Raw genomic sequence first — 15,075 nt, 5'->3', positions numbered from 1 at the left:
TTGGAGATCTCATGTATTCTAGTTTCTCCACAAAATTTCGTGGCTAGAACATATTTGATGCTACAAAAACTAATAAGATACAACATCATGGGTGAGGTGATATATTACAAGAACCAGATCTATCTGGTTCCAAGATCTTAGCTTCGGGAGAACATCCTGAAAGAAACGCATGATTCACCTCTTGCAAGGCATCTTGGTTTCCTGAAGACCTACAAGGTTGTCAAGGAGCGATTCACATGGAGGAGTCTCAAGGGGGATCTCTTTAGACTGGCAGGAGTTATTTAGATTGGTGGGTACTGAACTCACACCTGGCACAAATTACCCCCCCGGTCTAACAGACAAACAAAGGTAGTGAACAAGTGGCTGGAAGGCTACTTGAGAAACTATGTGACAGTGCAACAACGAACATGGGTGAAGTGGCTACACATTGGGGAGTATTACTACAACACCTCCTATCACATGTCCATCAGTATGTCTCCTTTCAAAGTTCTTTATGGTTATGATGCTTTATCTTTTAGGGATTGTGCATTCGATCCCTCTCTTGGGGTTGGATGGTGAGAGATTCTGAGTTGGTACCCTATGGAGTGGGCTATGGAGATGGTGGTGGACCCAGGTGTAGCTCAGTAGGAGCTTCCAGGCACTGGGGATATCGAAAGCCCAGACTGGCTTGGGATCCGGGTGGGACCTACGTGCACATTAGGTAGGGGAATCTCGGTCAGCACTAATGACCAACTAGTTTATGGACATACCCCTTTGGTTGTCTTGGTATGACAATTGTACACAGGATCACGGGGTGATAAACATACTCTAGTGGGATTTTTTGGAGGAGGTGGCATTGGCAAGCCACCGGAGAGTGCCTTGTATGGAGCTGTGAACTCTTCACTTGTGTGTGGGGCACAGAGGACGTAGAGGAGCAGAGCAGTGGTGGAATCACTACTAACACAAAGGGAGATTCGCTTATGAGATCCCTCAGGGGGGATTTGGAGTGAAGATCCATTCATCGGCGGGTATAGTGTGCGACGATGGAGGTGATGATACTGATCAGGTGTGGGCCAACACGTAGAGACAAAGCTCTAGGCCATCACATACAGAGATGTGTGGGAGCATCTAGCACTGAGCAGTGGACTACATGTCGACATGGAGGTGCATGGTGGTGTACCATAGTGTGTTGGGTTGCATTGTGGAGTAGGACTGCCTTACATTACATTGAGTACACAGAGGGAGTGACTGGTGCCTTGACATAGAAAGGACGCATGACGATACAGGATGGTATAGTCGTAGCCGAGGGTATCTAATGGTGTACAAGGACAGGTTGCACCATACAGTGGCATGTCAAGGAGTACAATGATACTTGGTGGTATGCAGTGACACATGATGCAGTGCAGCGGGCTGTTGGAGCGTTGCCTCCAAGGAGACTTATGGACCAGCGCATTGGGTGTACCATTGGATGCAACTCACCTAGGATCGATGAGGACATTGTTGAGCATCTGGGGACACCATGTTTAGCGGAGACAGAGCTTCGAGGGGGTTATCAGCAAATTCGAGGAGGAGAAAGTGTCGTCCATAGGATTACTCTGGAGCATTCCAACAAACTTTTCATCATACCCTTTGGGACATACTCGCCCATCATTCCCTAGTGTTGCTTACAATCACAGAGTGTTTGGTTGTTGCCCCTTCACACTCTCAATTCAAGTAGCGGGACATGGGAGGCTCACCCTAGATAGTTGGATGAGACACCGCGTGTCATGAGCTGGGAGGAGACTCTCCAGTTGAGACACTTGGTAGGTGCACAAGTTTTCGAATACAGGCTTAGGGATGGTGTGGGTGATGGCCGAGGTAGCACATGTTCCACCCCTGGGCTCACACTTGAGGGATGGTGGATGGTAGACTTCGTCTACAGGAGGATACCCAGACTCCGACTAGTGTCCAGGTGTATCATCAGGAGTTGGGATAGCAGATTTTACTGCGTGGTCTGGCAAGATCAGGGCAAGTTCGCATGCGTGAGACATACTCTGGATACTTGGGGTCCACCCAGGGGATACATACAGGAGTCAGAGATGAGGGACATATGGGTTCTAGTAGGTAACAGCGTTACGCAACAACATCCTATGAGGAGTAGGAGTTATGAGCTCCTCGTATGTTTGGTGGATCCAGGGATCTAGTTGGCGAGTGGATCACTCCACTTTGTGATGAGCAGGGTCATGGCAGAGGATGATCCAGATCACTTTGGGTTTGACACATGGGGGTTCACTGAGACCTCCACTGCATGGCAAGGCAGAATTGTCTTGTTATGGCTCAGGGCTGAGATTGGTAGTGGACAGGTAGATATTGGCATCATGGAGATGTCGGGTAGGATGAGCTTGGCTCTCACAGATTTTTTACCACGAGGCCTCAGGAGGGGAGGATACACTCCGCTCATGATGGGGAGTATGTCATAGTCAGAGTAGTGCATCGTCAGCATGGTGGCACCACTCTTGGACTAGCAGAAAACCAGAGCATCACAACTCTTCACAGCTCAATAACCTTTAGGGATGAGCTAGCTACTATAGGGGGAGATAATGCAGATCTTCCATTAGGCTTTAGCGAGTCACTGATGGAGCAGAGGACTTCTGCTACTTGCACCGGACAGGATAGTGAGTGGAGCGAGGGGAGCTTCACATTGGATAGAATGGCTTGGGATCTTGGATTTGAAGGATTCTTTCATGTCAGGACAGTGCAAACATCAGGGACGATTCAATGGCACATTTGGGACCTTGGCACATTTTGCAGTGGCAGTGGGGAGCAACAGCTAGAGAGGATGTTTGTTTAGGCATTGCTTGAGGACAAGCAATTTTTGGCCGGGAGGACAATGATATTCCCACTTAACGACATTTCTAAGGGAAATATCAATTTTTGGCCGGTTTTGAATTAATTCACATTAGCACTTAAGAAGTGTGGGTTTAGAGGCCCCACATGTATTTTTAATCAAATGTGAGACCAAAAATTAGAGGATGGAGGAGAAAATCAAGCCACTAGTGGTACGTGGGGGCCACTCATAGAAAATTGTGGCCCACACAGGAAACACACTCTCATTAGAGTGAAGTTGGTGGGGGAAAGTCGGGTTGGGCCCACATGGGCATCTTGGAGGCTCTTTGATAAATAGAGAAAGAGGCACTCATTTTGGTCATTCATTCATCTATTCAGAAATATTGTCTTTGACATAGCACGCTTGAGCTGAAGCCAAGTCTGCACGTGTTGTTTAGCACATGAGTGTCTCTGAGTGGAGATCTCAACCCTTGCTTCGGTGGATTTCGAGTGCCAGTCCAAGGAGGGAGTTTCATCCAGTTCTGATTGTTCCAGCAGTGGGAGTGCGAGTTTGTGGGGAGGAGACAGTAGCAGCAGCACAGGGATTGTGCAGTGCTCGGAGGAGGCACACTTGGGAGTTGCAGAGTGAAGGGATTTTGGGCCTAAGATTTGAGGAGTCCGGGAGAGCCCTTGCTTGGAGTTTGCAACTATTTTGGGGAATTTTCCAACACTTTGGAGGAGCAGAAAACACAGGACCTGTTGCAGGTTACATCTTCTGCTTGTGGAGGAGGGGTCGAGCATTTGGGGTCAATTTTGGAGCGTCAAAACTAGGACAAACCTTTTCTGTGTTTCTCTAAGTTTTTAACAAGCACCTCAGAAATAATTTGGCAGAATTTTCTGGGCAGATTTGAAGGGTCGAACAAGGGTCCCAATTCAACCAACAGCTAGAGGAGCTATGGGAAATTTGGGCCGAAATTCCAAGGTCAAAATTTGGCCAAATCCTTCATGGGTTTTTCTAGGTTATTGGTGGAGAGCCTGAGGTTAAATTCCCAGAATTTTCAGAGCACCGGAGGAGGCCCTAGCAACCATTCTACATAGCTAGCGACACACTTTCTGGCTAAGTCACCTGACACGAGGATTCGGGATTCGTAGTGTCAGATTCAGACACGTTGACCCCCCAGAACAGGACACGTAGGATTCGTTATATATTATTTTATTAAATATATATATATATATTAAAAATTAGATGTTTCTTACACAAATTTTAATTAATGATACAAATTTATTGATTTCAAACATAGATCTTCATCTATAGCATGCATAGTACATACAAAATGTAAACACATGTCAGTGGTCACATAAATCATGATTCATAATTCATAAATGAAATTCAACTTACAACTACAAGATAGTAAGATAAACACACTAACAACTGTAGTTTTCTCATTAAGTCATCAAATCAAAATGTGTTACATAGGTAGTGTTGGTGCAATGCCAATGGCAAATAGAAATAGAAAATATAAAACAACTACAGGTATACAAGCCTCAAGGCATCAATCCTCATCATCAACATCAGAATCAGCATCAATGTCCTCATCATCATGGTCCCCACTGCTCTCCTCTACATCCTCCTCCTCCCCTGTATCCATAGTTGCCTCTGCATCTGCTGGTGTGGAGGATGACCCCTCTAAGTCATCAAATCTAACAGGCTCTAGCACTGGATCATTGAGATCCATGTTGGCCAATGCCAACTCAACACTGGTGTCCAGACCCATATCATCAAGAAAGACATTCCACATCTTTGTCTTTCCCCTCAACCACTCTTCCCTCTGCCTGTAAATAAGACGAAGGTTGGTGTGCACATACACCATTGCCTCTGCCCTGGACTGCTCAAGCTTGCTCTTCTTCACACTATACAAATTCCCATATGTGCTCCAATTCCTCTCGCAACAAGAGGATGAAGTCACCTGAGAGAGGAGCCTCATGGCTAACTGCTGAAGAGGAGGGCTTGTTGCCCCATGATTTGCCCACCAAGAATAGGGCTTCTTAGCCCCCTGTCTCTAATCATATCATAACCTCCAAATTGACCACTGCCAGTGGAAAACTCTGCAAAGGCATCCTCCACCTCATCAAGCAATGCACTATCCTAAAAAATCCGCCTGAATGCCTCTTTCCTCCCCTATGAGATTTCACCATCCATGTGAGGAGGGAATCTGCGGGAAGGTCCACCATTCAGCCACTCATGGCTGTAGTATTTAGGGTTCAATGAGTGAGCCAAACAATGTAAAGGTGTATGATTCTTGTCCTATCTGCTGACAAGAATATCATGTATAGTATCACAGAAGGTCTCTGGTGATGTCTCATACTCGGGGCAATCACTCTGTAGAATAATGCTCCTCACAGACTCAATCATTGAATCCTATCCCTCATAAACCTCTCCTACGATGGGTTTGTCTGTATCTGCAAATTGAAGCAAAGAAATGATAGGGTCCATGATCCGAATAATTAGATCTACCCTCTCCCACCAAGCATCATCTAGCACTGTGTCCTTCACTCTTTTAGAGGCTACATAATCTGTCTTTCTCCAAAAAGACCAAAACTCAGAAATAACCATGGACCCAAGAGCAGTCTTGACCTCCCTCAACCTCTTCAACATCATGAATGAAGAGGCACATGTGTATCAACAATCTTCAACAATGATAGATTGGTGTACTCTTTGTAGATAATGAGGGCATTTGTATGATTTTGCACAAAGTTACAGATATGTCGTGCATCCTCAATAATGTTACCAATCCAAAGCACATTTGAAGCAATGGATTTCAGTGCTAAGTTCAATGAATGGACAATGCAAGGTGTCCAAAACACTTGTGGATATTTAGCTTCCACAATCATGCCAGCAACCTTGCAAACAGGTGCATTATCTGTAATGATTTGCACACAAGAATCAACACCTACATCTTCAATAACTTTAATGAATAACTCACCAATAAATTGTGCATCCTTGTATTCTCGAAGTGTATCCACTGCTTTCATGAAAACTGGACCATTCAAGGAAGACAACATGAAGTTGATGATTGGGTGTCGTGTTGGATCTGTCCATCCATCAAAAACAATGCTAACCCCAGATGTTCACCATGACGCTACAATAGGCTCAAGCATTTTTTGCACCTCTTTTTTTGCCTTCGTCAACAATGTGGTTCTCAACTTCTCTGACCCAGGAGGCACATACCCTGATGGAGCCCCTTGAGTTAGAGCTCAGCACACCTCAATAAATAGAGGTGAGCGTGCAACATTAAATGATATGAAGTTTTGATAGAAGAAGAAGACAATGGTGAGATCAAGCTCTTCCCGTCTCTCTTTTTGGAAAATCTTGTCCATTGTACCAAGTGCAATTGCTCTTTTTTTTGCTGCTTGTCCCCCAATAGAACTCTCAAATGGAACTCTGGTGGTGGCTTTCCTCAAAAATGGAAGGGGGTCTTCATTCTTGGGTTTTCTTGATTTTGAAGCCACATTTTCCATACCAACAGTGGAATCCTTTTCCAATTCTTTTCTCTTTTGTAAAGGAACAACTTTACAAGCTCCAATCCCACAACCCGATAAAGCCAACAAATGGGCTTTCACATGGAAATATGTGCTTTTGAAAGCAATGTGACAAAAGTTGCATCTCCATTGCACATTGCCACCTCCCTTCCCCTTGGTGCTTGTCCCATCCTGTCTTATGACATATTTCCACAATGGATATTTATCAATGTTGTCTCTAGGTCCTCCTCTTCCCTCAACATTACTTGCAGCAGACTCTGATGATATTGGGGGAGGAGGGGAATCTCCAATGGAGAAATTCTTTCCCTTCCTTTGCCCCCTAACTATTGCCTTTGATTGAACCATGAATACTGTAAAAAAAAATTAACAAAACATGCACAAATTTGTAAACAAAAAATCATATACAAATTGCTATAATAGAATAAGAAATGCAAAAAAAATGGAGCTGAAATGCACTTACCTGGTGCTTGAATCTCCTTGCCGAACGCTCTACTCCCTTAGCTCCTTGCTCCAAACCCTTATCTCCTTGCAAACAACTCAAACAATGCAGATACAAATGACAAACAGCATGAAAGAATAGAAGAAATGCGTGCTTTTTAACCCGCAGCAGGCACTTTTCTGGGATACGAATCCTAAAATCGGGATTCGCTGGTCATGTATGGGATTCATACAGGATTCGTACGAATCCTAGTCGGACTCGTCGAATCCGATTTTGGGATACGATTTTCCAGCGAATCGTATCGGACACGCGGGATTTGGGTTCACTGGGGTATATCAACGAATCTAGTTACTTAGCTTTCTAGGCATTTCAGCACAGAGCTAAGGAGAACCAGCTAGCACCTTTGGAGGAGATCTCATATTCATCACTTGGGCTTAGCTAGCTTGCCTAGGGCAAGTCCAAGTGCATACTTTCCAAGTGCCTATTGTACTTCATGATTTATTAGTAAAATGGCTCAGCAGCGCATTTTTTGGCTTTAAAATGTTCTAATGGTTTGAGTAATTTTCTGTGTGCTTTTTCTATGTTTTCTTTGTGTATCATTGTAAATTTCCATTAGGAATATTACATCGTTGAACAGTTTTTAATGGTTATTGCATGCAATATATTTTCTAGGGTTTCCATGTTCTTGTTTTAATGAAATTTTGGTGAAATAGTGTATGCTTTAATTATATAATCTTGGACATCCCTTAAGGACCTCTTAAAGAGCTTTCCTCCTGATTTTATTCCATCATAAAGTGATACATAGAGTTTTGAAAGTGTGAAACTAGGTTTTACCCCTTACTCCCTTCTAGGGTTTGATATCTCCATAGTACTTGTCGCTTAGACTCCATCACCCAAGAAGTAGGCACTAGCTTCCACATAGGTCATCAAACCAAAAAAAAACTTCAACAATCTCTTCTTTTTCTTTTGTTCCTGAAATTTCAGCCTTGAAATTTTCGGCCCTAAAATTTCAGGCCCCAAAAATTTCATCCCTAAAATTTCAGCTCCTAAATTTTCGGCCACAAAAATATTGGCCCTAAAATTTTGGTCCTTCAAGGCAAACCACTAGGATTAGGGTTTGAAGCTGAACTCAACTACAGCATGAGAGTTGAGCTGGTTGGAAGTTGTTCTACATTACTGAGCCTAATTCCATCAAAATCTAGCCTTTCTCCATGGTTGGAATTGCCTCCCTAGGGCTAACGTCATAAACCCTAGGAAACCCTATTCTAGCATCAAGGCTTCAACATGGGGCTTGTTGAAGGCTTGTGGCTCCTTTTGTTGATCATACCTATTTTTCATAATCCTTTTTGGGTCTTACATGCCTTTGTGAGCCATTCTTATTGCCTATTCCTTAAACCCTAAGCTATAAGTACCTTTGATAAGTCTCTTGAAGAGAATGTTGTTTGTTGTCTCATTGGATTGTGCCTTGTCCTTACTCTGAGTGCTCTTCTTGAGCTTATCCCATTGATCACCTTTGAAGCATTGCCTTAGAATAACTATGAGGTGACTAATATTGGCAAGCCTCCCTTGCATTGTTAATCCACAAAAGAATAGGAGGTCGTGTGTTGTGGTGATAGTGGGCCTCCACCTCAGTGTTGTCCCTTGGTCTAGTTCTTGTCTTGTGAGGCCTGTCACAGGCTCACAAGACCTGCTATATTTTGAGGCAACCTGTACTAACACTGCCTCCAATTCGAAAAAGAATCCCCTTTTGGGATGCTAAGAATCCCAAAAATTTGGAAGAATAAGACCAGTAGGATAGCATCATAAGCAATCTCTGCGAAATACGACCTTGCATGTTCAAGCATTGAAGATATGTTGAATAGAAGGTAGACATGCTCCAACTTACAACCTGCAACTCCCATGAAATATGAATCTCCATGATGGTATAGACAAGTTGCTATGGACCATTGGAGAAACCATCTAGTCAAGAACCACTACGAAACTTGCAACGCCAATAGGACTTGCACACCCTTGAAACAGTCACTGGAAGCCTGCAAATTGCAAGCTCTTCAGTTGGTCAGTCAATCATTCCTTAAGGGATGTGCAGGCTTCTTAGTCAATTAGCCTAGTGGTTTCCCTATATACAAAATTGGACTAATGTTAGTAGCCTGCAGCCACTTCTGTCAGTTCTTACACAGTTTCCAGGCCATTTGGTCAATCGATCAAAAAGCCCCTCACACTCACCCTCAACCCTATCTTACTAAATAGTGTAGAAAGAGATCTGCTTGACCAACTTGCATTTTCAGGAAGGTGATGAAAATATTTTGAGGCCCATAAATAATTGATTTTATCTATACACTACATCATAATCTATATATATTAGAAAATGCACAATATAAGGGATAATCCTCTATTTTATATTGTTGAACATTTATGCTGGAAGCCATTCAACTAATTAGATTTTCTTAGAAACCTACTTCAATTTAAATTAATATGAGACACCTTAAGTCAAAAATTAAAATATAAGCATAACATATGCCTACAATTAAGGTAGAACTCAAACACATTCAATTACTTAAACCCAGAAAATAAATTTTCCCAAGATGAAAACAAAGTATGAATATTAGTCATGTTTAAAATATAAATGTCACAACTTACATATCAGTCTCTAGTAAATTTCAAAGCTAAAGCACGCAGGACTTAATTCCTTGCCTGTAATAAGAATGACAAGGATCACAGCCAAAGTTATGCTTCCGCCATCAAACCACCCTTCCTTAATTCCCTGCAAATTTTAAATATTGAACTATAATAAGAGACTAAATTGTTCATAATTAATGAAGCATCAGATCTAACAAAATTAGTGCAATAGCCCTATAACCAAATGCAACCACTACAGCAAAAAAATGGAAAATGAGAGATAATAATAGTAAATATGCAAGAAACCACGAGGACCCTTGCACACCCATGGCCATATTGCACTTGCAAATTCAAGTATTAGAGGAAGACTTCTCCAAGATGACTTGTGTTAATAAAATACAAGATGACTTGTATTAATAAAATAAAAGAGATACGTAAGAGAGGGTAAGATGAGATAATTTAATTAATGTCCAATAAGTGACCATAAATAGGTTGAAGGGACTACTAGGTAAATTGTCAATAACACAAGTAGGAGTGTCAGTGAAGCACCTCTAAAAGAATATATTCTCTAAGGTTGAAGACCTAGAATTTTAAATCTACTCTCAAAGAAACAAAAGGATACAAATTTCGGGGTCTTAGAGAAGAGAGGAACCCTCTAAAGGGCCTAAAATAAATTTCTTGACTAGAAAAACCTAGAGGATGTGCTCAACCCCTAGAGGATTCATCCTCTATTGATGAAGAGGAGGAAGGGAAGATGTTAACCTCCAAATATGATGCATCTCTCCTACCATCCAATTCCGAAATGAAGAAACCCCTGATGGAGGATTGTCTTGATGCTGAAGACAATCCACAAGTGTTAGAAGATCTTGATACAACATGCTTCCTTCAAGATAACATTATCTGTAAAAATCTAGATGAGTGTGAAGGAGGGTGTCCATTGTGAAAGGAAGAACTATCTCGAGGCCTATACCTAACACATGTTACAAAGGTCTCATGGGTATGCTCGAAGTCCCACAAATAGTTGGTGAAACTGTTGTTTGCCTACCTCTTGGTGCATCTGTGTATACGCACTAGGAAGGAGGTGTTTATCTTGGTAGTATCCAATGGTGTGGGTGGTCTTAATGTAGACAATCAAAACCCAAAAGCCTCCCATATGTATAAATGCAAGCACTACTAATCTAGCTATCTAAAGAAGATGGAGAGGGAGTTCTAGGACTCTCTGAAAAGGTAGTGGAATTGATGCTAAATCTCATAATAGATGGGGCATTAGAAAATAAAATGCCCCTCTTTCTTAGTCTCTTGTAGGTGGCATAGTTGACAATTCCTATTTGCTCATGACATATGGTGATTGGATTCCACCTAAAGTCGATGATAACCAACTCAATTGGTCGAGAGGGATATGGAGGGTGTGCATAGAGTGCTTATTACCCACCAAAAGTGGGTAAACCCTAGGAGAAAAATTTCTCCCTTTTTGTCAGCCAGCCAACCAACAACCCTATGACGATCCATAGATAACTTTTATTTAGAGCTATCGACCCACTCTCTAGTCAATGCTCTCTCCCATATAACACACTCCTTGAAGGAAGGCAGGTCATCTATCAAGATTAAAGAGGTACACTAACAATTGTTGTAATCATGTGCTTTCATTTACTGTTAAGGACAAACTAATATAGGTAACAGGTTGAGTTGGATGATTGATCACTCTTGATTGTACCATTGTTCCCACACTTCAACTCGAATATTTTCCTTTTCCCCTATCCCAGTGTTACCTCCACTCAGGCCCTTTTAATCCACTATTTGTGGGGGGGGGGGGGAGGGGGGCGCACTAATAAGAGGCACTGATTAATATAGTGTGCCCAAGGTAAGCCATCCTTAACTACTTCCATCTCTCTCTTATATTCATTTCCATTATTTGGGTTGATTGTCATTGGTCTTTAGGAATGGGACCCTATATCCACATCTTTGAGTCAACACCTAGAAAATTTTCCCTAAGAGGTTGATGTAGGAGAAAGAAAAAACCATAAAAAGCCACAACTAAAAGAAAATGAAAAATACAAATGATCCTTGGAATTTGGGACACATAATAAGCACCTAGGTAAAAGCATAGCATGAGATCTACCCATGTCATTAGCCATCACCCAGGTGCTAAGAATTTCATATTCTATAAAGGAACTTATGAATGTTCCAACCTTGATGAGTGATAAGTTGCTACATCCTTAAGGAATATTGGAAAAGCATAAAGCAAGTTGGTTCCCAAGCGATGCAAGAAACAAAAGAAAAACATTGAAGTAAAAGGCACACAAAAGGGGTGGAAAAAGCATGTTAAGGAAGGAGGTAACTCATGCCTGCACGATTTATCCCTCTTTATCATCGTGATACTCAAGATGTTGGACATCCTTTCGTTGTTACCATGGTTGTGGCATCTTCATTGCAATCTTTCCCACTACATGACCACTTTATCACATTTATTTATGGATTGATGGATCTAAATAGGAAATGTCCCTCCCCTTAGGGGTTTGAAACACCTAATGGGGATAATTTCATAATCATCCCTAATACAATTGTGGTATCTACCTACAAATTATTAGCTAGAAAGATATTTGAAGGAAAGGTTTGTGTGAAGTATTTTATGCCCCTTGCATTGAATATGGTCCACTATGATACTTTAATGGTTTTTGTCCCTATTGATTTTTATCTCACTTGATCCTGAGGGTATGTTTTAGGTGGTATCATATAGATACATTAGATGTCCCCTAAGGGATGGCTTGACACCTTTCCAACACATTGACATACTCTCCTTTGAGGCTAATGTTGTGCCCTAGGGCTACCACATTACCCGTGAATACCCTAGGAGGATGACACAAGCTTTCTTGATGATGACATCTTGGATGAGGAGGTTGTTACCTAGAGATGCACCGGTTCATATTCATGAAGTCCCTTGTAGTGAGAAGCACTCTTAGACCCAAAGTGTCACTTTTCTTGATAAAGATGCCAATGTATGTAAACGAGGCCATATTGGAGAGATTTTCCTCCCACTCATATGGAGGATTTATGACATTTTATTATGATTTATCTATTTGTAAACCTATTTTTGGGTCAGCTTGTGACCTATTAGCCTTGTTGAGCTCTTCAAGCAAACTTTTAGGGTTTTTCATTGTAAATTAAGAAAAAATGACATGGTTACACTCATATAAATAGAGGTAAATCACTTTTCTTTGGATCATCATCACACACACTCATCTATCTTCTATTGAGAGTGTGCACTAGCCCAATGGCTAATTACAATGCAAATTGTCTTGGGGAGGATATTTATTACATGTAGAGGCTATCTTCTGGTTTGATGAAGAGATTCTTTCATGAATGGTGTAATTTTAATGCTATTTTCTTCCATTTTGCATTTAGTTTTTGAAATTAGGGTTTATTTTATGCCATATTATATAGTGAAATATCTTTCATGAACTATTTCTACATATGTATACAAAATGTGTCCGTCAAGAATCCACCAAAGGAACGTGTCTTCATGCATCCTTTGATCTTAAATTTTCTATGAAAGAAGTCACTAAGGTTTTTGAGGGAAGCGAATTGTCTTCCACCCTTATTCATCTAAGGTCCTCCTACTTGGACCTCAATCTAATTGCCTCCATTTCCCAATTGAATAAAGGAACTAGTCTTGTTGTGTTGATCACTGCAAATATCCCCTTTCTCCTTTTCATGGTAGCTAGGTTTAGGGTTCGGTCAAAATATACATTTAATAGCATATTTATACTTATATGTTATTGTCCTCGAGGTAGGAATTGCATTTGTTAATGTTCAACAGAAAAAATCTATCATTTATTGCATGTTTTACCATAAAATTTAAGGCTGGAATCATATGTTTATGCTGCTTTTTTGTGCATTTTCATCCATTAAAAACTTCTTGTTGACCTATCTCTTGCTTACCTCTTTAATAGCCTCCAATATTTTGTTGATCTTACTCTTTGTATGTTATTTCTTGGTTGTAATATGGTTTTGGGTGTTGTAAGCTTGCCCATCATTGAAACCCTAACTTATAACAATCCATTTTTACTTTATTGGGGTTGGTTGAAGTATACTTGAAAATCTGTATATCCTATCTTGGCTTCCAAGGCCTTGCCAGTATCTTCATCCATAACTATTAAGCGCTTATCATCTTTGAGCCTTCTTTTAATAAAGATTTTTATAGGTGATATGGTTAGCAAGATCCTTACAACATCATTTGCCTTAGTAGCCCTAGATCATCTATCCTCTAAGCCTTGCTAAGGAAGCCTCTTTTCTGGGGATCACATACAACCAAAAAATAGCAGGAGAGAAGCCACTAAGTTGATAGTAGTGCCTTATCCCTTTGTTGCCCTAAGACTTAGGTAGCCTAATGAAGCTTTGCACTAGGTTACTCAATTTTACAATTATAGTGCCAAAGAGTATAAGATGGTCTAATAATGAGGCCATTTCTCATCTCCATGAAATTCTTTGCATAGAACGCCATCTTAGGCTTCAACCTACATGGTGGAACTACCCAAGTGACCTATATGTACTGTCAATAACATCATATCATCATTAGCAATTATGTAGAGAGAGCAATAACATCAACAATTTAGCAGAACAGTAAGGAACAACAGAAGAAAATCATACACAATAGAGACACCAAGATTTTGGTCGAAGACCAGAGAAAACCCCACAAGGGGGAAAAACCATAATCAATTCCTCTTCTTCTATTGTATATTCATCAAATGTTCAGCTGAGATACAGAGTACAAATATCATGAGACATAAGTATTTCATCATCAATCACATTAGGCCACCTAGGGCCAATCCTAGATCATAAAAGGATCCTCAAGAGATGGCAGTTGTTAAGACAAAAAAGGAGGCATTCAAACTACCTTCAAATCTCTGTAAGTAGCATAGATCTTTGTCTTCAAGAAGAGCACTAGTAACACTACCATACATATCACGGTCATGAGACATGAATCACTATCATAGGGTCACTGCCATACATCGCACTAAAGGCACTACCACACAACACTATCACAGAGCATACTACCATACATAATGTCACATCTATCATAGAGGCACTATCACACTTCATTGTCACACAGGCACTGATACAACTGTCACAGAGGCACTGTCACAACTATCACATCATAGTCACAAGGATATGGTCATACATCACATCACTATCATCATCATATGCACTAACATCACTGCGATTAACCATTGTCATAGGAACAAGTGTCATAGGCACAAATGTCACTGAATCAAGGACCGTTGTTACTCATATTAGGAAGGATTGTTGTCATATATTTTTGAACAATGATCTGTTAAAATTGGCAACTAGGGCCAAACTCCATGTGGGTCATCTTATTTATGGCAAATAATATTTTTCTTGGATTCCTCTCGTCGATAGGTGTAGGATTTATCTAAATATCATCCGATTTCGACAAGTATTCATGGAGCTATGAATTTATTTGTGTTATGGGACAATTCATCAAGGTCGGCCAACAACCAAATTACCCCCACTTGTGCTCAACATTTTAGTATAAATAGAGGTGCTTTGAAGGTCATTTGTACAGACACTTCTTGTGATTTCTTCCTCTCCACTTGTCTTGGGTTTTGGTGGGAGGAGAGATCCTAAGAAGACAATGCTGCCCTAATGGAGATGATGCCCTAAAACATCGTCATGGA

The 15,075-nt window shown here is 41.0% G+C and overlaps 1 protein-coding gene across 9 annotated transcripts in view; it reads right to left on the bottom strand.

Moving 5' to 3' along the window:
- LOC149241467 (calcium-transporting ATPase 5, plasma membrane-type-like) overlaps positions 1 to 15,075 on the bottom strand; it is a 375,751-nt gene that overhangs the window by 243,071 nt on the left and 117,605 nt on the right. For all 9 annotated transcript variants that reach the window (XM_089373992.1, XM_089373986.1, XM_089373984.1 and 6 more), the window contains one exon: positions 9,455 to 9,524. In XM_089373992.1, the coding sequence (XP_089230118.1) occupies positions 9,455 to 9,524 (70 nt within the window). The remainder of the gene's footprint in view (positions 1 to 9,454; positions 9,525 to 15,075) is intronic.

This window comes from Pinus tabuliformis, chromosome 8 (genome assembly GCF_031772625.1).
Source record: "Pinus tabuliformis cultivar Carrire ecotype Pingquan chromosome 8, CPIR1, whole genome shotgun sequence".
NCBI lineage: Eukaryota > Viridiplantae > Streptophyta > Pinopsida > Pinales > Pinaceae > Pinus > Pinus tabuliformis.
This window is presented reverse-complemented; position numbering and strand designations above follow the sequence as displayed.